Raw genomic sequence first — 26,606 nt, 5'->3', positions numbered from 1 at the left:
TGATCCATCATGTTTTTGTTATTTTCTTCTTTCTTCTTTGTCTCTGTCTTTTATTAATCACTATTTATGTAAAGCTGCTTTGTGACGACATCAGTTGTAAAAAGCACCATACAAATAAATCTGACTTGACTTGACTTGACATATAATATGTGTATACTGGGCTAAAAGGTAGCCTGTTATTTGACTGGCATATAAGTGGTGCCAAGTATGCACATAGATGGTGTCAGGAGACAATGGGGAAGATTTTACTCAGAGGTTGTACTGCACAAACCAATTCTACAAGTCAGTGAATTTTATTAAAACAGCACAGATGACTCCAGTTCACAGTTACATGAAACTACATGGAAACATCCTTAAATCCAACATCAGTGCAGTTTCTATTTTTCTATTTTCTGAGTGTGCCAAGTTTCTAAACCTGCCATTGGCAGCATGGCATTATACATTTATAAATGCAGTATATAGAGCTAGTGTATCCGAGGCATATAAAATATGTTTTAATGTAATGTGAGGTTTTAAATGTTTTAACAGACTGCACCCTGGACTAGACTTGATTTAAGTGCAATAATCACCATACTGTATGTACTGTGTGCATATCATACATATGGTACACAAACAGAAACAAAAGAAACGAGAAGCAACTTCTTATCAGATGAAAATATAAATCACCATAGACTCTTTATTCATTCTATATAGATATACACCACTTACGTTGGGTAAAGGCTCACAATTAATGGCAATCAAATAAACCTTTGTTGCAGGTATCAGAACCTTTTGGAGATATAAACTGATAGAAAATATGACCTGATGCTGAAAGTCAAAAATGGGAGAATAAAGTTTGTGCCAAATTTCAATGTTCTGCAGACTTTTCTTCTTTTTTTTATTCTGTACATATGACTACTTTTCTTTTTTTTTACAAATAAATCTATAGATATATATAATATGACAGAATAATAAAACAAAGGAAAATCTATGTACAATGTTAAATGAAGTAGTACAGTACAGGTCAACTATGAAAGGACACTTACCATATCAAAATAATATTTTGGGAAGCTTAAGTAAAGCTAGGATATTTGTAATAGTACAGTAAACTGAAGGTAGAGTAGTAGAGATAAATAAAACAACTTTTTTCTGTTTTTTTATCATACATAAAGTCTATTTGTGTATTAACATCAACACACAGTAAAGCACAGTAACAAAACATGAACTGACATCTTTAATCTTCAGCAGAAAACTGTGTTGGACGGTTGGTCGGTGTGTGTGCTGTGTCATGTTATGTTTTAGGGCTTTTGTATGTTATATCTACAGTACTCAAGTAATAATTCATAGAAAGCAAGGAGAAAGGACCAATAGAAGTTCAAACAATGGTAAGGAAAGGACACCTCTACGTAAGAAAATAAACAGACTGCCCCAGTATACTTACAAGCATGCTATGGTCACATCTCTTAACTAACTATATATACACACACACACTCGCGCGCACACACCTACACCCAACACACACACACACACAAATAATTAAACTGCTTTCAAGTTTTCAGGAAGTGCTTCTAGGTAGCTGAATAAAATGTACAAAACAACAGGAATTCGTTCGCCTCTAAAAGAAAATCCAACAAAGGAACAATCAATGTGTCAGCCTCACCCTGGTATGCTTCTCCATGAATGTGCCAATATATGTCAACATATGCAGTAGAATGTATATTCATCCAAGTGAACCACGTTCGGAAACCTCTTACACAACAGTAGTCATTCATCCGCAGTTATCGCTCCCGGTCCCTCCCAAACTTAGAAATCATACATCTCCTCCACACCAGTCATAAAGGCACTCGGATGTATCTGAAAAAAGGGCGCATGTGTTGATCTTTCAAAGTCTTGATTAAAAATAACAGTCCTTGTGGTGCTGAACAGCAAAGCAACAGCAAAGAGCAACTGACTGAGATAGGAAATGTCAAATTTGAGGAAGAAGATAATAAACAAATGATAAATACTGAAACATGCCTGAACAGATGTTGGAATTTTATTGGCATTTTGAAACTTGTGCCGTTTACCATGATGTAGCCTTGGGCAATCCTGGTTTTGTAAATCTCTGTAAATGCAGCACATGGATATAATGGGAAAGTCATGTCTCAAAACGCATCCTGTAATAGTCAAGATGCCACTACACTTTTGGGCCCAGGTTCTCAAGACTTCTCAGTCATGCTTTGTCTGTTCCACTTGGTGTTGTCTTTCGTCCTCTGGCAGTCTGCTTGTGGCACTGCCAGTTAGCTTGATCAATAACAAGTGCCAAGGGATGGCATTTTGGGATGTGCTCTTAAGGTGCAATGTCTTGAGGACATTGCAATGTTTTGTACAGCAAAAAGCAGCACTGCTGTATAGCTAAAAGCACAGAACAGAGAAAATCCTTGCTGGATTGACAGCTTACTGTGTCAACTAATCAAAACCATAATAGGTCTGTAATTTGAAGCCAATTTTCATCCATGTTACAGTCCTGCTTTCATTTCTAGGATGAGCTGTAACAGTACCACTGTTTAAGCCATCAATATACCACTCAGTGTGGTTAATATTGCCACAAGAAATCTGTTAGAAAACAAGACACTAATGGTTAACTAAATGTTAAGAGTTTCGTATGGCACAAAAGTGCACTCAGACAATAATAAGAAAAAGTTGGAAAACAAATGATAACAGAAAACTCTTCACCATGATCATCTTGGCACTGGCAACGGTCCCTGGGTTTCCAAGAACAGAATATGAAGCAATGGATGGAAAAGGTATTGACAGACTACTCTCCTCGCAAACCCTTGAGCAAATGAAAAAAAAGCAAACCCTTATAGTGGCACCTCCATGCATGGTTTCCTGGCCAGCCCTCACCTTCGCTCAGCCAGGTACAGCAGGATCTTCTGCCAGGACGGAGTGGACCAACACGCAGGCTTAAAAAACCCCAAAGTATGGGAAAAAAAATGGAGAGGGACAGGCAGGAAACCTTTGTGCTGGACCCATACCTCTCAGATAAAAACCTGAGCAATTCAAACTTTCAGTCAGGGGATAATACGGCGCCAGTAAGGCTTTATGCTCTGTGTTTGTCAAATGAGCTTAGAAATTAACTAAGAGGACGCAGGAGAGGAAAGATAAAGCTAGTGGCCGTCATGGTTGGTGATCATGTCTTCGGCCCGACGGTGCGACTCCAAGGCTTTCGTGGTGTACATGTCCTGAGGCAAGTCGGACTTGCGCCTCACCAGCGGCCGGTCCTTACGCTGTTCCCTCTGCATCTGTATACACCCCAAACCATATAAACAATTGACTTAGACAAACCAAGACATGCTAACACCTAACTGGGATTATTTGAAAGTCAGCATTTTGCACTGCTACATTTCTCCATGTTAATTTATATCTTCATTTGGATTTAGATATACAATAAAAAGTGAGGACACCCCATGAGAACCTTTTTGTTTTTAACCATATTTAAAAATATGGACATTTGATCTTCATTTTAACAAAACTGAGAGATGGAGGTAATGTGATTAAACAAATAAAACTGAGGTAATAATAGAACTGAGATGTCCTCTAAATTCTAAACGAGAATGAAAACAAATGCAATTATCTTGTGAAATGCAATTATCTTGTGACTATTCTTGCAATTTCCTTTATCACCTTCTGAAACAACAAAGTGTATATAGTGGAATCCATGATGGATAGCATTTCAGGGTCTGCTGTAGCTCTAAAGCATGACATTTCCATCTCCATGTTTTATAGTTGGTATGTGATTCTTGTGCTTAAATGCTGTGTTTAGTTTAGTCTTTTGTTACTGACAAATAATTAAACTTTGGCACATTGTTCCAGAAGTCTATATATATGTTCTCTGGCAAACTTTAGTCTTACCAACACGGGTTTCCTCTTTGCATACTTTCCACAAAAGTCTAACTTGTGCAGCCTCCTTGTGGTGGTAGACCAATTATGTCCATTAATGGCACCTTGAAGCCAACAGAGGGGGCTCTAAACATTGTGGTTAAAACAAAGTCTTGGAACTTGGAATACCCGATCCATTAAAAAAAAGGCCTGGATTGGCCCGGGACAGGCCTAGATCAAATGTCTGTATGCTTACATTTGTTAAAGGCAAAGGTTGTCATTGAGTGCCCTATATTTTTTCAGATGACTGAACAGTGCACTACCACTCTACCTTACTTGGGAAACAAAATACCACGGGGAACAGATGGCTTGTCTCAATTAAGCAGTCAACACTGAAACAAAAATACCAATCCGTTCCTGTAATACAGACCATCTTATCAATCTTATTTTTATATTACTTGAGAACTAAATATGGTACACTTGGCTACCATCTTATCAATCTTATTTTTATATTACTTGAGAACTAAATATGGTACACTTGGCTACCCTGTACTTATAAGACATATTAGGAGGCACTGAAGCATTTATGGGACAGTGTTCCACAATGATCAAGCTAGAAAGCTCAGTCTGGAGAGATCAGACCCAACAATGTAGAGACTAGTAAGTACAGCCATTCTTGCACAAAATACACTACAATATACAGTACAGTGTTTCCTTATGGGCTACTGTGACACAAATGGCCATTTTGAGCTACATTTATTGATAGACAAAACCCATGGTTACCTGAATGGCTCCCTCCTCTACAGTCTTTTTTAACATCTCAATATCTTCTATCAATGTCCCATCAGTCTCCATTTCTACAGGGCTATTTGGGCCAGATGAATCAACATACATAAGGAACTAGTGCAAAACAAAAGAGAAGAAGAAAAAGAAAACAGAACAATGAATGTTAAAAAAGAAGGTGAGTTTCAGGCAAAGAGGAGATGGATATCAGAAAAAGAAAAGTAATGAAGCAGAGATTGAGAATTATGAGTGTAGAAATGAATTGGCTAATTACATTACTTTTGGTTTAAGGACGTTTGAGAGATATTAGTGTACTATAAATGTCCTGCAAGGACTGATCCAAACATCATTAGATTGTTCACAGCACACAACAGACAGTGCTTGCAGGCAATAACTAGGATCATTGGCACATACTGTTCAAGCATTACCTACTACAAGACAGGTTAAGACTTAACCAGCACTGCTCCCAGCGGACCACATACACAAACACTTAAACTACACACACATGTTCAGGGAACAGAGGTCCCTTAATGTTAAAATACAATGTGCAATACCCACCCCCACATGTGCAATTAAGAGTCAATTTGCAATTATCTGTAAATAATCTGTAAATAATATTGTTATTGCTTATTTTTACTTCTATTATTTATATTGTGTATATAATAATCCATACACTTGCCCTAATGACAGAAGCATTCCTGTCAAACATACCTTCGTACAGGTCCATATGTATTTGGACAGTGACACCATTTTTGTATAACACCCATGCCATCACAGTGCCTCCATCAATGTGGACGAATGATACAGACTCTTTGTTATGAAACTTTTATTTCCTTCTTCAGGTTAATCCTGGTGTTATCTGTCCATCATCTAATCTAGCCTTTTTGCTCTTGAGTGTTACCTGTTTTTTTTTGCATCTTGAAGTAAACCCGCCATATTTACTGTCATGTAGGTGTCTCTTGAGTGTGAACTATGATAATGATATGCCTACTTGCTCAAGAGTGTTCACTTGAAGAGTGTTCACTTAAGAAGATACAGTGAAAGGGTTTTCCTTCACCAAGGACAAAATTCTGTGTTCATCAGCTCATCAGCAAAGTTGTTTTCAGGTTTTGTTTTTTTTTTTTGGTGTTGCGTTCAAAAATACATTCCTTCATTTAATAACGGAAATTGTTGATTTGGACACTCTTAAAGTTCTTGCTCTCTCTCTCTAATATGTGTGTTTTTTTTGTTGTTTTTTTTTTAGCCTAATGATTGCCTCCTTCACTTGCATCAACACCTTACTGTTTAGGAGTTCCCCGGAACAGCTGCCAAATGCAAATTCAAATCTGGAAGCAACTCCAGACCTGCTAATATCCTAAAATCAATATGTAAAACTAGAGTAGCTTTGTAACTTTGTGTCCTTCTTCGAGTAGGACAACCACCAAACTTTGCTGAAGACCGGCCCTCCATGGCTGGAGTTGTTCACCTCTGCACTATGATGATGTACAGATGCAAACTTACAAAAACATCCACTTCATATACTGCCCAAAACCTTATATGCGTATTTGGGGAGCTTATATTGCCCTTTTTTTTAAAAATAACATTCTAATGACTTTTGTATGCCGTTGTTTAAATTTGAATATTTTCCTAACAAATAGCACAAAACTGAAGAATATTACTACTTCATTTAATTTTTTTCTTTGCAACATTTTAAAACTCTCTACTGTTTATTTCCAGGTTTAACTGAAAAAGGTTTTCAATGTGGTTGCAAACTTTTGGATCCCACTGTATTTATGTAGCATCAGTACTGCTTCAGTACAGCACTTAATGGTCATAATGAACATATATAATCAATTTGTGGTGTAATTATCCAAACTAACACACTCATCCAAGAAGAGAATCCCACCTGTGGGTTTGATTTGGCAAGATTTTCAATCCTTATCCAGGCCTCTTCCCGTTCTTTTAACTTTGCTCTCTCCCTGCAATAAAGGAACACAAAACACTGCAATGGTTTTTAGGTCAGTTTGCCCTACTTCTTAGGGTGGCCTTTCTTTTTTCTTTAACGTAATGTTACGTCTAATGTAATGACTGTCCACACTTACTTATTTTTTTCAGCTCTGAATTGCTGTGTGCAGTCATCAAACAGCTTCTGGTTCATCTCCATGAAAAGTTTCAATGCATTGTAGATCAAGCCATGGATGGTCCTGTACAGGGCAGGAGGTAGAGGAAATATACTTAAACATTTTGTATGTATTTAATCATACCAACAGAACAATGATAGGATTTATGAAATATTTTTTGGGTGAGTGTACGCTTAAATGATGAATACTGATTTGGGTTCCATTCATATGGCTTAAATAGCACAATTCAATGTTAGCAGTAATTAACGTCTTACTTGTTCCAGTGGGTCTTTGAGTTGCGGTACAGTGCTGGGAACATAATGGGTAAGATTTTGGCAGCGTTGTCACTGATGAGGCTCATTATATACTCATTGTTCCAGTAGTAAAGAGCTCTTTCTGCCACCTGTAGCACAGGAACACTCATATAGCTCATTTCTTTACTCAGAGCAGAAGCAAATCTCAATAAATGTTTATGGTTTAAGATACTGAAATGATACCATACACTCTCACTGATCATTCTTATTTCCCATGACTGCATGTCCGCTATCTGTTTGTATTCTGATCTACAAGTATACATGTATGTATCAGGACTTCACCTGAAAATGTGGGCTGGACACACACTTGGCCAGCTGTCGGAAAAGAGGTTCCATCACTTTAACAAACTCAGATGGTTCAATCACGTCCAGAATCTCCTCGAGCTCATTAAGAAACATCACTTCCTTTGGGCTGTGAGTCTTTGGCCAGTACTTCAGAAGGGCCATCACAACCTGTCAAGAGGGTCAATTGGAGATAATTTTACCTAGAGAACATACTGAGAGAGTTAACTGTTCATGTGTAATTAACTAGACCCAAATCTGAGCATGCAAGTTATAAGACTTACTGGCTCAGTGAGTGTGCTGTCCTTCTCCAGGAATTGCACCACGCAGTATGCCAACTACAAACAGTATAGAAGGAGGGTAGCTATTACTACAGCAACTAAGTAAACATATGTGCAATATTTGAATATGAATATGAACTTCACACTATTCCTTCTATACATCTGCAGGTTATATATATATTTTTTATTTATTTATTTTTATTTGTCAAACTTTTTTCCTTTTTCTCCCATTTGGAACTGCCAATTAACCCCACTCGTTCGTATCTCCCTCTAGCACTAGCAATGCTCCCGACACTAAAAAGAGTAAGGACATTGCTGCCGGCACGCTCAGACAAAAATGTTGGTTCCCAAGCTCCACCACACCAGCTAATAGACGCCTGTGCCGTCCAACATTGCCCGGACCACAGTGCCAGCGCATTAGACTGCTGAGCCACTCAGAGCCCTGTGTCTGCATTTTTTAATATGAGATAAAATATTGGGAACAAAAACATCTGTGCAATGAGAACTACTATTATAACAATCTTTAAGATGTATACAAGGAAAATTAATTAATTAGCAGGGTTTAATGCTATTTGGAATGGAAGAAACCCACCTGTGGGTGGTAAACGCTAAGTGACTTGACTTTGTGTAAAGGCAATAAAACCTTCAGCAGGAAAATCTTGTGCTCTTCTTTTAATGGTAAGGCAAATCCATTGATTATACTGTTGAAGCAAAAGAAATGTAGGCAATTATTGATTTTAACAGTTGCCATTAACCTACTATTGTGCATTAATATTAACCTGTCTCTTATGGACACATCTATAATATAATATGATATGATTATTATGTAAGAATATTTTACCTTCCAAGAATTTCCAGAAATTCTGCTATTCCATTGTGGTGCTCTGTTTCATAAATGAACCTGTGAACATACGTGTACACATACATGTAAACAATGAACTGAAACAGGATACACATTTAAACTTAAAAGAAAACCTACATTCTAAAACACATGCACACGTCAGCCAAAGCAGCATGCTGACCTGTAAAATATGTTGTTGATTTGCTTCCTAATGTACGCCCTCAGTCCCAGAAACTTCCCATATATGCGATGCAGGGTTGTCTTCAAGAAGTCCCTCTCTCGAGGGTCTTCACTGTCAAATAGCTCCAGAAGCTGTGGTTCAGTTCAGACACATAATGTATTCCCCATCAAGGAACAATTTAACACTTAACCACAGAATCATAGGAGTATCTTACCTGCAACACAAATTTCTGGTCAATGTATTTCTTTGCGACATTTGGCTGAAAGTCCGGTGATTCTAAAAATCTTAGGAAGAATTCGTAGACGAGCTAAGGAAGAAAGAAAGGAGACCAGCTTTTCAGAAGTTTGTTAAGCATTTTGTTTTTTGAATTCCACCCAGGCACACATCTAACTCTATTATCCCTTAAAAGCAAGATCTTGGGACAACCCAAATATTCTGCACTAATACATGCTAACCACATGTTAGAGCAGTGGTGTTTCTGTATTCCTGACTTTGTTTTCTCTTTTTTTTTCTTTAGCCTTTAAGAATTTTATAAGCACATTTGTTTAGCATTAGCCAGGTTGTACGAGCTACTGCATCCTGATTGGCTACTTAAGTACATGCAAAATAGAACAGTGCATTGGAGATATACCTGTAGATGCGGCCAAGCTGCTTCTAGTGTGGGCTCGTCCTCCTCGGGGTCAAACTCTGCTCCAGTGGGGTTGGACGAGGGAGGTAACGTCCTGAACATATTCACAGCAAACTAGAAAGGAGGCAGAAAATCGCAGCATTACGCACAAGGGGGACACAAATGACTGTACATTACGATAAGCAAAACTGAGCTCTTAAATATCGCAAGACTTTTTCTTTTTGAATAAAATAATGCACATGGGAGGTGGATTTTTGAATCCCAATTTTCTCCACCATTTTAGTAATAATATCCTATCCAGTTCCCAACCACTAGCTAGGACTATCAATCACAGTGCTACGAGGCTGAAAGCTAGTATGTGCTTCCTCTAAGCCACATGAAGCCAGTCACCTAACGCCCATACTCCCTTCAAACTGCCGAATGCGCTTACAGGAGTGATAAGTGCCCGTTTTCAGCCAACAAACACCCGATAAGAAATGGGGGAGAGGGACACACCCAGAGAGAAAGGCTAATTGTTCTCTCTAGGTTTAGACGTTTGGATGTCTGCGCCATTGGAAGCCCCCTTATGTTGAATTGTTTTGATTGTATGACTGTGTGTGAGCCCAGAATTATACCTGTAACAGGCAACAGAACCATACAAAAAATGGACAGAACACATAACTGTGCATTATTATGGTTTTGATGCCTGAATGTGATTAAAAATGCACATCTGAACACCAACAACAGACTGCCAACTGAAGATTACCACGACAATAAGTCCATTAGCATCCTAATACATTTTACAGCTTTGATCATGTGTGCAAAGAACATCAAAGTGTGTCTGTGTGTAAAAAAAGATGAGAGTAAAACAGTTCTAAACTCTGTATAATAATTGACAAATATTATTATTTTTTAATTAATTTACAAAAATTTAAACCAGATACATGTTTAAAATTTAATACATTACATTACCATTAACAACTGTTTAAGCAACAGTAAAGTTTGGGCATACCTGATAATTTTGATGAGGCCTGGCTTGATGGTTTCCGAGCATGGACAGTTAAATCACACCACAGATTTTCAATAATATTCAGGTCTGGGGACTGAGATGGTCGTTCCAGAATGTTGTACTTGTTCCTCTGCATGAATGCCTTAGTAGATTTTGAGCACTGTTTAGGATCGTTGTCTTGTTGAAGTATCCAGCCCTGCCGCAACTTTAACTTTGTAACTGATTCTTGAACGTTGTTCTCAAGAATCTGCTAATATTGACTGGAATCTATGCGATCCTCAACTTTAACAAGATTCCCAGTACCTGCACTGGCCACACAGCCCCACAGCATTATGGAACCGACACCAAATTTTACTGTGGGTAGCAAGTGTTTGTCTTGGAATGCTGTGTTCTTTTTCCTCCATGCATACCGCCCCTTGTTATGTCCAAATAACTTAATTGTAGTTTCACCGGTCCACAGCACCTTATTCCACAATGAAGCTGGCTTGTCCAAATGTGCTTTAGCATACCTCAAACGACACTGTTTGTGCTGTGTGAGAAGAAAAGGCTTCTTCTGCATTACTCTCCCATACAGCCTCTCCTTGTGCAAAGTGCGCTGAATAGCTGAACGATGCACAGTGACACCATCTGCAGCAAGATGATGTAGGTCTTTGGAGCTGTTCTGTGGGTTGACCATGACTGTTCTCACCATCCTTCGCCTCTGCCTATCTGAGATTTTTCTTGTCCTTCCACTGAACTGTGCCTGTGGTCTTTCATTTCCTCACTATGTTCCTCACAGCGGAAACTGACAGCTGGAATCTCTGAGATAGCTTTTTGTATCCTTCCCCTAAACCATGATGTTGAACAATCTTTGTTTTCAGGTCATTTGTGAGTCCCATACTTTCACTCTTCAGAGAAAATGCAAAGAGGAAAAACTTGCAATTGGCCACCTTAACCTCCTTCTCATAATTGGATTCACCTGTGTATGTAGGTCAAGGGTCAACAAGCTTAGAAAACCAAATGTTCCAGTAATTAGTGCTAAAGGTATTCAAATCTATAAAACAACAAGGGTGCCCACATTTTTGCACCAGCCAAATTTTGTTTAAATAATTATTGCACACTTTCTGTAAATCCTATGAACTTAATTTCATTTCTCAAATATCACTGTGTTCTTCTGCTATATAATATATATTTACCTAAAACTGCTCATCCAAACAGCCAATGATTTATAAAGGAAAAGCATCAAAATGACCAGGGGTGCCCAAACATTTTAATACCACTGCATAAGTATATTTTTAATATGTTGGCTTTAGTTGTATTTTAACTTTGTCAATTCAGCAAGTTCCCTTTCCAGGTGTTGTGTGGAATTCTGCCTCTCTACCAGAATCCGGCTACCCTCAAGTGCACGTGCATCACACAGATTGATCATAACAGATTATGGTTGGATTCTTTTTAATACTGATTATAAATAAGGGTAAATCTACAGTTACAATAGATCCGGGAATCACAATGTGATCTGTGGTGCCCATACTGCTGAGTGAGGATGGTTATTTATGTTCTGTTGTTAAAGGGTGATGACAGCCTGCGTCAACTTTCAGTGATTGGCTTAAAAAGTCCAAAATGTCCAAAAAAGTGTTTTAACACTGTTCAGCTGATCCTGATCAAGACCACCTCTTTCAGTCAGACCAAATTTTAGTCCTTTGGTCCGGACTTGCTATTTTAGTTCTGACCACCAGACCAAACAAGGTCAGTGTGAAGCTTTGAGCTAATTAAAAAAAAAATCACAGTGCAGACATGGATTTTCGCTGCACAGAGAACAGTGGTAAACGAAGTCCACTGCAGCAGAAGCGTAGTGTTATATAAAGTTCACGTTTTCAACTTTAGCTTGCGCATTAGCCGAGCCTCAGCACGGCCGCTAGGCGAGCAGTGGGTGTGTCTGGTAGTTTCCTCCAACATGGAGGAAAGACTAGATTAGCGCTGTGCATTCCGCAAGTGGTAAGATTGACTGCAGCTTCGTGGACGTGAGTGGTGAGCGGGGGATATAGATAACAAATGAAAATCAACACCGGTCCGCTGTGACAGTTGCCTGGATAAAGAAAGCAAACTGGCAGTACTAGACAACTTGGCTGTCCCTGTGGATTGTAAATGGTGGCTACGAAAGGGATGTATATGGTCAGCAGCAATACAAAATACAGAAATATGCTGTGGTATTTAAGTATCAACTAATTAATATTAATGGGCCCAAAGTGTGCCAAAAAAAAAAAATCTGCACACCATTACACCACCTTCACCAGCCTGGACTGTAGAAACAAGGCAGGTTAGGCCTATGGATCCATGCTGCTGGCAATTCTGACCATATAATCTGTATGAGATGAAGATTCACTCTCATTGGATCAGACCAGTCTTTAAAGGTCCAGTTGTGGTGAGCCTGTGTCCATTGCAGCCTCAGCTTTCTGTTCCTGGCTGACAGACTTGGAACCTGACATGGGCTTCTGATGTTGTATAATTTACTCGTCATGGTACAATATTAGAACTATACCAAGCATGCAGTATGGTCTTCCTTGTTCACCAAGTATGGCAATAAAGATTCTGTGGTGCAGTATAAACAGTTGCAGCAGAGTACTGAGGTTCCTTGTATTTACAGTGTGAGTGTGATTACTGTGATTTCAATCATGGCCCTCTAATTATGTAAATGTCCAGGCAACAACAGATGTGGTCAGCCCAACACAAGACTGTACATGAACCCACAGATAAGACAGATAAACCCCCACCCTCTCCCTATAAGCCTGAAAACAGAAAGTGCTATTGTACTAAGCGAAGACTTCAAAGCCTTCTAAGCCGCAGGCCTAGTTCAGGTCAAGCAGCTTGCCTAACAAAGACTTGGTCCAGAGGAGCTTTCTTTAGCTCCCGCTGGAGGGAAGAATAAAATGGGGAGGGATGAGTGCTTCATCCATCTACATTCACACTGCATGACTCACCATGTGAACCACCTCCGGGTAGATGGGCTCAGTGATGACATTGCGGTTGTGGGTGATATACTCCACCATTTCGCTCAGCGCTGCCCGCTTCACCTCTTTCCATTTTAGGTCACTTAGTGGGTCGGAGACAAAGTCAAAAAGCACGCAGCATTGCCGCAGTTTCTGGATGAACAGCTTCTCCTGCTCAGCTGGAGATACATCTGGGGAAGGAAGGAGAAGAGGATCTTAGAACTCAAGTGTCGAGTTGAATTAATATCACTGAAAAGGCACCTAAGTAAATTCATGACTAGTGCTTCTGGCTGAAAAAGACGCACTTATACTTGCCATGGAACATTTTATGCACTAAAGTAAGGGGACAGAGGCTCTGAATGTGAGAACCAACAGAGAATGACCCTAACCTTAGCCTTACCCTTAAATCAACCCTAAATCATTACCCTAACCTTTACCTTAAGTCTAACCCAACACTAAAAGATTAGGTGCATGGTTTCATTCAATACACAGCCATATACATTCAACTTAAGAGCTTAGTTACATTTAAGAAAAATTCAGTTGAATATGTATGAGTATGTACAAGGCATCTATAATGAACCATCCAAGCAAAGTTACCCAAAGATTACCCACATGTTCTACCAACAACATATGAGACTGATATTGCAACTTTAGGACAATGTCTGATTAATGCAGCACCAAGAATAACATTAATATCAATATTGGTTGGCTTGGTTTTCAGGTTAGGTTTTTCATGATAGAATTATGAAACAACTGAATTTACCACAAATACACCTTGTTCATGTGTCATTCATCATTCCTGACTCCACATATCAGTGGAGGGACTGGCTTCCTACCACATAGCAGAGGCCACCTGAGCTCCAGCCCAAAACTCCCACATCTCTTAGTCGTCTCTCAAGACATCTTAAGCTGAAGGCATTGCCCGAACAAACAAATCCATGTATAAATGACAAATAAAATGTGACCAGGCAGTATCCAATCATTTACAGCCATCTATAAGTGTCAGCATTTCACAGAAGTGTTATCCACAACAATTCTTATACCTAATAAAAAAAAAAGATATGTCTTGAGATACAATTTGTTTGCTTAGTTTGTTAAAACATAGACAAATTTATGGATAATGATATATTAATAACAGACCTAGAGGGACATATCAAACCAATAAATTGTTTGTTAACTGTAATAATCGATCATGTGAATCTGATCTGAATGAATCTGAATGAGAAGGAAAAAAGGAGGCATTGAACAAAGTAAAGAAAAGTTGGGGGAGGAAATTTGCTGCAGTAGAAACATCTGGAGCAGTGCCAGATGGGCATGACGTTGGGCATGTACATGGGGCATGCACCGGCATATTCTGAGACACACAGGTATTGGTGTCTTGAAGCAGGCCTACTGTATACGTCTGTGTCCGGTTTACACCTTGGTGTAGGTAGTACAACCTACTAATAACAATAAAACAAATTATGTGTGAGGGTTAGCAAATAAGATACAATTACATAAGATTGAATTAATTGTTATATTTTTCTGAAATATCATCATCATTTTCTTTTTGTCCAATTAAGGCTCACAGTTCTGATATGAACAAATAATAATTTAATGCAATACATTGTGCATACACCATAAAGAAAAAAATTACGAACAAAGCCAGCCAAGAAAGTGTTTGGCACTCTTATTTTATATATCCTTGATTTGGTAAATATATAGCAAATTTACAGTTCATAGTAGTTGAACAGTGGCGAGTTTTGTAATTTGTAATTACCTCTGTACGCTACTTCAGTGGATCTAAAATAAAGCAATCAAGACGTGATTACAGAGTAGACCTCCAGCTTTGATTCAAGGGTTGAACAAGAACTATGCATTTGCAGTTTAGGATTTACAGCCATTTTTTCATAGTTCCAAAAAACCCATAAAAATGTTTAGTCAAGTTAAAAAATTCTATAATCGAGAGATGCTTTTACCATCAACAATTAAATGTGATTCAATTAAATGCAGCCAAACTAACAGGACAGAGCTTCACAGTACAGATGTGAAACCAGGAGCAACCCAAGAGCTCCTAAAGGCAAAGAAATGGAAGATTCTTAAATGGCTTAACACATTTACTTTTACATTTAAGGCATTTAGAAGACTCTTTTATCCAGAGCGACTTACAAACGTGCTTCAGTGAACTCAGAAAATACTCAGAAAATACCCTTAGCTAGTTTGTATCGGCTATGATCCAAAAGATGCCTCTAAGCTTAGATACTACTAAATACAAAAGCCAGTATGGAGATCACAATACTCAACATACACTACACTTTGCCCAAGTACTCTTGGAAGAGATGAAGGGGTCTGAGTGTCAGGGAGTGAGTGACTCTCCCGGGGGAAGTTTGTTCCACCACTTCGCTGCCAGGACAGAAAAAAGCCTGGACGCTTGTCTTCCGTGGATCTTAAAGGATGGCGGGTCGAGCCGAGCCATACTTGAAGCTCGAAGGGCTCTTGGTGCTTATCGGCTTTTGACCATAGCCATCAAGGATGGAGGGACTGGTCCATTCTTGGCTTTGTAGGCCAGCGTCAGGAATCTGATGCGGGAAGTAGCTACAGGAAGCCATTGAATAGAACGCAGCAGAGGAGTTACATGGCTGAAAAAGAAACGTTGATAACAACCCTTGCAGCCGTGTCTAGCACCTACTGAAGGCATCCACACCTGCAGCTACTGGTATTTGACCCAAAGTGCAGTAAGATCATTTACATTAAAAACATGATCGTAAAAGATTATGCCTGGTCTTGACTGAATGTTATACTATGTGGACATGGCATACAATATGGTGGACAAACTGCAGCTGTGTGTAGCGTGAGCAAGCACACAAATAAAGAAGTAATGGAGAATCCATTTGTGTACAATTGTTTCTCACTAATCAGGTTTCCTCAGTGACAGTGTTTTTAAAAATAAGCCTCATGGCATAAAGCAAGCATAACCCTGATTTACAAAAATGTAAAATACTGTTTTGTTATGGTGGCATCTGTTCATTCCAAGATTTATTTGGCAAGATGGAGAACAACAATCACCAACTGTGCTGGACTCCCCCATCCAGTTCTCCCATCCCTGGCCTAAAGTCTTTGTAAAGTCTGTATTCTTAGAAATGCTGAGAGACATTCAGCACACCATTATTAGACTCTGATGCTAGCCTAGATGCTAGAACTGTCATGTCTTGCACTTGCTTGCCATATTGAAAGCCACTTAAGTCACTCATTTCACCTATTGCCTAATGATCTAATGAGTAATTTATATGCGCTGCAGTCATGTGACACAGATTTCCTGGGATGTATAGTTTGTGTGAAAATGAGGACTCTAATTAGAATAATTTAATTAATAATAGATTAAATGAATAGATTAAGGAGTAATAAGTGTAATAATGATAATATGTCTGCTTCTTAAAAGTCACCTTACTATTTTATGAATGTAAATACGAAGGTTATGGCTTACAAGATCTGAAAAATAATGAGATACGAATCGAGTACATTGCCGATTTATTCTGTGTGCTCCTGAAAAGGTATTACTTGCGGCAGTAAGCCAACAGTGCAGCAGGAGAGCGAGTTCATTAGGACATCCTGCATGTCTCCTTTTTTATTACTGAGTTTATTTAGTTGTTAGGACCTCAAACCACAAGAGAGGAGACAGTACACAGAGAGACACATGATTTCTGCTACCGCACCCGTGGTGCTGATGTTTATCTGCTCAAAGAAAGAGTTATTACCAAAACAGCCTACAGAACTACTGTGCATGAGATGGAGGTGGCTGGTGATGTTCATACACGCACATTCACATGCACACAGGCTTTCTAAAGGTTTTATTTAATTATACTAATATTCCACATAATCCAGAGAAATATTCACAGACATGTTTGTGGCATTTGGACAGGCTGTGGAATATTGGACAGTGCAATATGTTTTTCCTGCAATATATATTGCGATATTTAAAAAAACAGGAATTTTCACCAGATTTTGCCAGCAGGTAATGATGTCATAATAATATGGGGCAGTGGTGGCTCAGTGGTTAGAGCGCTGGGCTATCAATAACAGGGTTGTGGGTTTCCGGGCTCGGCACGCTGCCACTGTTGGGCCCTTGAGCAAGGCCCCCTCTCTGCTCCCCGGGCGCTGGAGTTGGCTGCCCACCGCTCTGGGTGTGTGTGTACTCACTGCCCCTAGTTCACTCGTGTGTGTGTGTGTGTGTGTGTGTGTGTGTGTGTGTGTGTGTGTGTGTGTGTTCACTACCACAGATGGGTTAAATGTGGAGTACACATTTTGCTGTACAGTGTACACTGTACAGTGACAAATATGTGCACCTTTACCTTTAATAATGCCCTCAGTGTATCCAGAATTGGAGCAAAATAAATTAAATTGGGAAGGTCAAATCTGCCTCTGGTAGATCTGTCATGGAAAATGAGAACAGTGTAAATGTTCCTTTTGTATCAAGAAGCAAAAAAGGTGACATGATTGATTTAATTTTCCTTATGTTACATTGCATATCCTGCCACGTGACTCTTGCGCACACGCACTTTGCAATGGGGATGCTGAAATTATGTACTGGGCAGCCCTAAATTGTTGCCAGGTTTTCAAAGCAAATAGACTGTTACTGAAACACTTTGTTATCCAAGTCGTAATTCTCCACAGTTAACCACTGATTCTGATGTAAACATTTTCTGATGTATATATTTTTCAAACAGGGGCCCCGGCCTGTCAAAAGTTATTATTATTATTTTTTTTTTGTTTGTTTGACAGCAAGGGTTTGCACACTTCCCATGAAAAACAAACTTGTGCAGTCTGTCTTTTCCGATGGTAGATGCAGGCACTTTAACAATAACTGTGGCAAGTGCTACCTGTGGGTGCCATGAAGGCATTTTAAAATAGTTACACATCTTGCAGCCTGCTCATTGTTTTACATGTTCTCCAGCTAAAAGCAATTTTCAGTGGAACAGCTGATTTCGAATTGGTTTGCGACCTTTTTAAATCCTATCCCAGACACATGCGCATCTACAATCTTCTTACTAAAGGCTTAGGAGAGCACTGTGGATCTCGCCATGGTGTTATCACTAACTTCAACAATCAAGAGCAACCCAATCTCAATTGGTCAAGTTTAAATAAGACAGACTCAAGGGCAAGGGCTCTTATTGGTGCAGCGCAGAATAGTCACCCAGACCGGGAATCGAATCTTCCACATTGTGTGGTAGAACACTGGCAGGTAGTGGTGTTATCCAGGTATGTGTACATCCTAAAGTAAGCTGGTTATGTAAGTGTTTAATTAAGTTCAGGTTTATGCATTACTACATCCAAACTGCTTGCACCTCATGAACCAACATGTACGTAGGAGTTAGTAGCTACTACGTATTTACACCTACCCCTAAGCAAAACCAACAGTAACTAAACTATGGCTTGTTTGGAGCGTTTGTCAGCTGAGGCAAATGACAGGAATCCGCTGGGTGTTAAGAGACAGGGTACATCCTTTAAATAACTATGATGACGAATATCTAAGCTCATTTTTAGTTTCAGGCGACATTGAATTATGCTAATTTTGCTAAGTTTAGTTACATTAATTACATTAATTCTAAATTCTATTCTAATTATATTCTAAATTCTATTCTCATTATATTCTAAATCTAGTTAATGTTAACAAATAAACAACTTTAAATGTTGTTAAAAATAAGATAAAAAGTCATAATGTCATGTCAAAATCATATGTTTAAATGTTTAAAAAAAGTTTTAAAAAATTATGGAATTTATAGGCTGTCCTAATTTTTTTTACATGACTGTATACAGATGTATAGAACCACATTATGTTTAAGGCACCATTACCTTAGCATAATGGTGGCCTTAATATAGTTTTCTCAGAAGAAAAAGTGTCAGGGTTATTGTACTACTTTTGTTGTTCTTTTTACTGTTTATTTTCATGCTCACCCTCACTCCTGTGTCTGGAGGGGTTTCTTGGTACTGAGTGCAAGGTGGTCACAAGACAAATGATCTAAACTGATGTTAGGCACTCAAACATCTGACCCAGTCTATGAAACACATGGCTAAATCAGCTAAAATTGCCTAAATCTAGCCAGTAAGTAGCTTTGAATAATAAAACAGCTTTTGTGCATTCAAGCTTTGTTTTGATGACTTCAAAACATGGCCTTTTTGTTCATAGTCACACAACACCTGTGCATTGGCAGTGCATGCAGGCTTGACCTCAGTTTCACCAAAGGACTGTTCACCAAAACACTGGGTGCACACAGAAAAATGACCAACATTTGAGGCAGATGCTGGTTTGATGTCATTCACAATCAATAGTCTATACAAAAGGTGGGGTTACTGAGTTATAGTGCACCACAGATGAGATGCAGCACCAATTACCCCTCAGGACAATTCAACGCCTGACACAAGCAGCAACAAGCCAAACAAGCTACACAGCCAAACAAATGAGAGAAATCTTATTTAGCAAAAGAACTCATTATCATTTCAAACACAGTGCCACACACCCTTCTATGAGCTGTGAGCTCACTTCCTCTGACATCACAGCTGTGGGGGATGGGCAGGGGGTTGTTAAACTGTCTTTTTTTGGGGGGGGGGGGGTTCTCCCATCTCCCTGTGCTTTGCCTGGAATGTTCGACAAATCGTTACAACAGCCACCAAACATCAGACAGCTCAAACCTTAACAAACAACCTTAACAAAACAACTAATCAAGCCAAGCAATGCAGGATCTCTAAAGCAGAGACGTTCGTTCTCCATTTCTCCTCTAGACCGAGGGGGGTGGGGGGTGGGGGGGTGGGGGGGTAAAGAGTGGATAACCTACCTCTGAAGTGCATTAGGGCCACCGGCTGGAAAGGCCCGTTGGAATTAGGTGCGTCCACAACCATCCTGGTTCCTGCTTTATTGCATGTCAGCATGTATACTCAACAGAGGGAAGGCAATCCACTTAAGGCAGGGAAACAGCCTCCATTTTAGCACAAAAGCCAAGCAGAAAATGAAGCTCCCTGCTGGTGGAGGGAACTGGCTTGCCAGTGATGTCAGCAGGAAATGAGAACTCTATTGGCTGGCTGCAGCTAGGAAGAATGTTGTCACCAGACTGCATGTGGAACTACAACAGCATTGGCTTAAAAAGAAAGAGGAGGGCTTACCAGCCCTTGTGGCCCATCCTTACTTGTAGTTGTCAGGATGTAGCACCCTTTCCTGAAGGCAGAAGTCTCATGAGCAGTACAGTAACAACAGTTTCAGCAAGGCTGTGCTAAGCTGTGGTAAAACTTTGTGCTATAGTTTGACACCATGATAATGTATATTTTTACAAAACACCAAAAAACATTGAAAATGAATTCTAACAATTCTCCACACTTTTTATATTTTAATATTACAATTCTTTTCATCAATTAAATTATTTGTTCTATTTATTTTTTATTTTTAAAGAAAAACACACCACAGTGAACAAGTGGTCTATGTTTTAGTGAATACATCATCTTTAGTTGATCTCAGGATAAGAATAGGATAAGAAGATATACGGTCTGATGCAAATGAGAAAACTCCCATGTCAGTAAAAAGGTCCTCTACATATACAGGAATAAAAATATAAGAATAAAAAAATGCATGTACATGCTGCTTAATGATATTCGACTAAGACTTTGCTTCTAAAAAATAGTGTATAGGCTAGGCAAATCTTAATGCTGTTCTAATGTTGAACATTAAACAGCCAAAACACCCACCCTTCACCACCTTCAACTTCACAACACACACAAAGAGGCAAACCTACTGAATTAAAGATGAAAATGTGTAATCCTCACTGCCTATTGTATTAACTCTAGCTAAGAAATCTAAAGCTTATAGGTCCTAAATGACCTTGTGAAAGTTGAATAAAAAAGAAAAAGTTGAAAAGAAAAAGGGGTATATATAAGGTAAACTTTATTAGTTGATGGTTTTGTTTTAGCATTTATTGTGAATTTCTATTGTACAATATTTTAATGTTGTAAAAGTTTAATATTTACAATAACATTGTAATAATACACTCAAAAATGCTGGGTGAAAAATAAACCTAATTTGGGTAACATACACAACCCAGCGGTGTGATAAGCTTATATGAATAACATAACATGCTGTTCAGTTCATATTCATATAGTTTAAACTGTTTCCCAAATATATATTTATTTTGCCGTGGCGTGATGTTTTTACCTCTTTTGTTGGGTTGTTTAATTACGTTAATTGAATTAACTAAGTTGGTTTCAGCTGATTTCAAACTGAACAAGAAAAACCTTTTTTCTTTCGGCTGCATAGAATCATCAATGGCCTTTCAACAATGAGGAGTTTGGGATGAAAATATCTGCTTTTTATTTTGAAAAAGGTTCTGAGGCATAAAATGACATCTATTATGTCTCAAAAACCTTTTGATGTGACCCTACCTGGTAAAAGACTCAAGCCTTGCCATTAGAGCCTTAAGATGTAGACCACATATTTACTACTTTATAGAAGTGAGGAGTCCAGGATACGGACTTTAACACATACTTTAGTGCCACAATACATCTTCATACTACTTCCCTTTACAACAATATTTCAAGCAAGGAGAGGCTGTCTAAGATCATCTCAGAAGCATGTATAGTTGTTAGCTTTGTGGCAAAATGTATCCTGCAGGCTGGCAAAATGAAAAAATTGCATGTCAGGATAAAACTGGAGGCAGACACACAATGGGAACGTTTTTGCACACATAAACAGTTACCCACAGTAATGTACTGAGCGTTAAAAGAAAAGCAGTTATAGTAGCAGAACTTTTAACGTAGATGTTCCTGTGAGTGAGTAAAATATGACCTGACTAACAAAAAGCATAAAAGTCAACACAGCTCTTTAATATTTAAATTTTACTCTTTATTTCTCTCTTTTATCCTTTCTACATAACAAAAAAGGGATTAAAGCTAAAATCTTGGTACCCTGCATCGTCAGTCAATATCAAGTATCACAGGTTGTAAATACATTCAGTTTAGAGTCTTTCAGTCCTTGTTTGGGGATTTTACTTATTTTTCCTTGCTAAAGTTTCTAGTTCTGTGGATTTTCCTGTCTTGCATTCACTGTACTTTTAAAGGTCTATCCACATATCTTTTAGGATGTTTAGGTAGGAACTGTGAGGGCCATAACAAAACCTTGCTATGCGCCAGCTTGGTCTGATGTGGATTTTGAAGTGCATTTAGGATCACTACTCAGCAACTACTCACAATAATAACCAACTACTATGCCAAAGCATTACATTTAGCAACTGCCTAGTAACCACCTAGCAACACCTTACTAACCAACACCTATACCATAGCTACAATTTAGCATCCACCTAGCAACACCCGTCTGCTGGCAAGATTATAGCTGACCCTCCACATCATGGACATCACCTCTTTCTACCAGATGCAGGATCGTCAAAGTCAGCAAAACTAGACATGCTTTGTACCCAGAGCAGTGGCACTCATCAATCGCATTGAACAGCCCACACTATAAACTGAACTTCCTTTGCCATAAATGCACCTTTGTTCCACTGTAAAAATGGGCAGTGTTATACTCATGTACCTTTCACACTAGATTTTTTAATATTACTTCTCTGTTGTCTAATGTTTATTAATCTTACTCTCTAACTACATTAATCAAAAAAAGTTTTTATTTACTGTAATCTCAGACAGATGCAGTAACCAATCCCCCCGAGACAGAGACCAGACCAAGTCCAAAAGAAGTCGAGACCCCTCGGAAGTGGTTTAATTGTAAGGGTACTCTTTTCTTGGCATACTTTGAGTCTAGTAATACCAGTCAGTCATCGTTTGAATGCTGTAGCCTATTTTAGAATAACCATGTGCATCATTTTAAATTGCCCTGTCTTCTAATGGCTACTTCCAGCATGACAAAAAAGCAAAGACACAAAGCAGAGGTCATCTCAGTCTGATTTCTTAAACATGATAATTTTTAAAAAGTTCGATGTGGCCTTTGGGATGTCAGAGAACAAATGACTGCTGAATAATCAGCAGGACTTTTGTGATGCAATCACGTCAAGTTATGTGAGAGATGGATGGTGCTCCAACCAGTATGTCTGGGATAAGTAGGGGAGTTGGGGATTAGGTGGGATGGTGATCATCCAACATTCTGGCCTCACTAACACTCTTACAGCAATGTTCCAAAATCTAGTAGAAAGCCTTCCCTGGACAGTAGAGACAGTTACTCCAATAGGGTAAACTATTTCAATACCCTTCATTTCAGAAGAAACTGTAAATAAGCAGGGGTCCCAATATTTTTGTCCACATAGTAGATTACATACTGTGGGGGACAAAAGTATTTAGTCAGTCACCAATTGTGCAAGTTCTCCCACTTAAAAAAATAAGAGAGGCCTGTAATTGACATCATAGATAGACCTCAACTATGAGAGACAAAATGAGAAAAAGAATTCTGAAAATCACATTGTCTGATTTTTAAAGAATTTATTTGCAAATAATGGTGGAAAATAAGTATTTGGTCACCTACAAACAAGCAAGATTTCTGGCTGTCACAGACCTGTAACTTCTTCTTTAAGAGGCTTCTCTGTCCTCCACTCATTACCTGTATTAATGGCACCTGTTTGAACTCGTTAACAGTATAAAATACACCTGCCCACAACCTCAAACAGTCACACTCCAAACTCCACTGTGGTCAAGACCAAAGAGCTGTCGAAGGACACCAGAAACAAAATTGTAGACCTGCACCAGGCTGGGAAGACTGAATCTGCAATAGGCAAGCAGCTTGGTGTGAAGAAATCTACTGTGGGAACAATAATCAGAAAATGGGAGACCTACAAGACCACTGCTAATCTCCCTCGATCAGGGGCTCCACGCAAGATCTCAGCCCGTGGGGTCAAAATGATCACAAGAACGGTAAGCAAAAATCCTAGAACCACACGGGGGGACCTAGTGAATGACCTGCAGAAAGCTGGGACCAACGTTACAAAGGCTACCATTAGTAACACACTACGCCGCCAGAGACTCAGATCTTGCAGTGCCAGACGTGTTCCCCTGCTTAAGCCAGTACATATCCGGGCGCGTCTGAAGTTTGCTAGAGAGCATTTGGATGTTCCGGAAGAGTATTGGGACAATGTCTTATGGTCAGATGAAACCAAAGTAGAACTGTTTGGTACAAACACAACTCGTTGTGTTTGGAGGAGAGTGAATGCTGAGTGGCATCCAAAGAACACCATACCAACTGTGAAGCATGGGGGTGGCAACATCATGCTTTAGGGCTGTTTCTCTGCAAAGGGACTAGGATGACTGGTCCGTGTACATGAAAGAATGAATGGTGCCATGTATTGTGAGATTTTGAGTGCAAACCTCCTTCCATCAGCAAGGGCATTGAAGATGAAACGTGGCTGGGTCTTTCAGCATGACAATGATCCCAAGCACACTGCCAGGGCAACAAAGGAGTGGCTTCGTAAAAAGCATTTCAAGGTCCTGGAGTGGCCTAGCCAGTCTCCAGATCTCAACCCCATAGAAATCCTTTGGAGGGAGTTGAAAGTCTGTGTTGCCCGCCGACAGCCCCAAAACATCACTGCTGTAGAGGAGATCTGCATGGAGGAATGGGCCAACATACCAGCAACGGTGTGTGCCAACCTTGTGAAGACTTACAGAAAACGTTTGACCTCCGTCATTGCCAACAAAGGATATATAACAAAGTATTGAGATGAACTTTTGTTATTGACCAAATACTTATTTTCCACCATTATTTGCAAATAAATTCTTTAAAAATCAGACATTGTGATTTTCTGAATTTTCTCATTTTGTCTCTCATAGTTGAGGTCTACCTATGATGTCAATTACAGGCCTCTCTCATCTTTTTAAGTGGGAGAACTTGCACAATTGGTGACTGACTAAGTACTTTTTTCCCCACTGTATATAAAAGTTGTATTGTTTATTATCATTATTATTATTATTATTAATATTATTATTAACACAATTTCCAATTAAAGTAGTTTTAAAGTAGAGATTTTCTTTTCAATATGAAAATATTTGCCAATCTGAAAATAAATAAATAATAAAGCTAGTTGATATTAAAATATCTACTGTTAGACAATGTTCAGTCCTCCTGCTGTGTCCGACATTTAAAACTCGATGCTTCTAGACCTTCCTAAATATTTGGTCTACTTGATTTTAGGACTGATAAGTGTATTTATATTGGTGTTTAGGCATTTTTAGGCTGTAGTCAATCATTTGATGTTCACTCTCTCCCTCTATCTCCATTTGGGAATCAAATAGACCAATAGTTTCATATAGGTTCACATGCATATAGACCAATAGTGTCTGTGAAAAGGCAAAACTAAAATAGATGCATATAAATAAGAGCAAGCACTGACATGCAATTGACATGCAATCCTGGACATTTTACACATTTTTATATATGTATTTACAAACTCCCAGCATGCCAAAGAGTAAAATATACAAGTGTGGTTGGTGGTGGCGCAACAGATAATACCACTACCTGCCACTGAGCTACCACACCATGTGGAAGACCAGGGTTCGATTCCCGGTCTGGGTGACTATGCTGCGCTACACCAATAAGAGTCCTTGGGCAAGACTCCTAACACTCCATTGGCCCTCCTCTGTAATACGAGTAACCTTGTAAGTAGCTCTGGATAAGAGCGTCAGCTAAACGCCATAAATGTAAATGTAAGTGCTGTTATTATGTACTGGTGTGTACAGGGCCTTTTTGAGCACTGGCTAGCCATTGTACAGGACAGTATGCAATGCTCATTTGCATCAAAAATATGAAAGCTGCTTTATAATTAGTAAAAACAAACAACCAAAAGCATATGATTAATCAGGTGGTACAAGCAGTGTGTCCTCTTAAAATCTCAATAAAACCTACTTAGGGTGTTTTACCCAAAACTAAATATAAAAGCTTTTCTAATGCTGACAGATGGCTATAACAGTATCATTATAGTTGCAATCGAAACCTTCAGTGCGAATTAGATTTATAAGCAAAATTTACAAACTTACAGCTGCAGTTAACAGCTGCAATTAACATCTCTGCGAGTGTTCATCCCTCTTGGTCTGGCCGTACACGCCTTGACAGAGTTTCTCTGAATTCAACACAAAATGTTACTTTTAATGACAACTGCAGTCTCAGAATTATTCAACACCTCCTGAATAGAATCCCTCATAAGAGCCCACATTTGCTAAACAAGGACTTCATTAGTTGTATTAGATGAGTTTCAGATTACACACATCAAATACCTGGGCTGGGGGGTTGTTGACTGTGATGTTTGATTGTTAGAGACACAGCTGGACATAACATGCCTGTTTACTAACACCAAAAGCAGAAGAAACATCCACAGAAGATTTGAGATTCTGTTATGTGAAAGGAAACAATACTGGAAATTTCCAGGCCTATGGATCAAAGGTATGTCTGTATATCACTT

General features: G+C 39.0%; 1 protein-coding gene across 3 annotated transcripts in view; it reads right to left on the bottom strand.

Moving 5' to 3' along the window:
• Window positions 1–639: 639 nt before the first annotated feature.
• The window catches only part of ppp2r5ca (protein phosphatase 2, regulatory subunit B', gamma a), a 30,753-nt gene continuing 4,786 nt past the window's right edge, over window positions 640–26,606 (bottom strand). Inside the window, exons 1-14 of one of the 3 annotated variants that reach the window (XM_072689848.1) lie at window positions 20,013–20,271; window positions 13,195–13,394; window positions 9,253–9,363; window positions 8,836–8,928; window positions 8,622–8,752; window positions 8,441–8,500; window positions 8,192–8,300; window positions 7,603–7,656; window positions 7,319–7,489; window positions 6,998–7,125; window positions 6,705–6,806; window positions 6,509–6,581; window positions 4,624–4,740; window positions 640–3,263 (exon numbers count right to left, since the gene is read on the bottom strand). In XM_072689848.1, coding sequence (XP_072545949.1) covers window positions 3,129–3,263; window positions 4,624–4,740; window positions 6,509–6,581; window positions 6,705–6,806; window positions 6,998–7,125; window positions 7,319–7,489; window positions 7,603–7,656; window positions 8,192–8,300; window positions 8,441–8,500; window positions 8,622–8,752; window positions 8,836–8,928; window positions 9,253–9,363; window positions 13,195–13,394; window positions 20,013–20,106 — 1,578 coding nt within the window. In that variant the 5' untranslated portion in view covers window positions 20,107–20,271 and the 3' untranslated portion in view covers window positions 640–3,128. Of the gene's footprint in view, window positions 3,264–4,623; window positions 4,741–6,508; window positions 6,582–6,704; window positions 6,807–6,997; window positions 7,126–7,318; window positions 7,490–7,602; window positions 7,657–8,191; window positions 8,301–8,440; window positions 8,501–8,621; window positions 8,753–8,835; window positions 8,929–9,252; window positions 9,364–13,194; window positions 13,395–20,012; window positions 20,272–26,606 lie in introns of those variants that run through there. The other 2 variants (XM_072689850.1, XM_072689849.1) reach the window with 2 other exon arrangements.

Source organism: Salminus brasiliensis, chromosome 10 (genome assembly GCF_030463535.1).
Source record: "Salminus brasiliensis chromosome 10, fSalBra1.hap2, whole genome shotgun sequence".
NCBI lineage: Eukaryota > Metazoa > Chordata > Actinopteri > Characiformes > Bryconidae > Salminus > Salminus brasiliensis.
The sequence above is the reverse complement of the archived record's forward strand: the minus strand, read 5'-3'. Positions and strand labels throughout refer to the sequence as shown.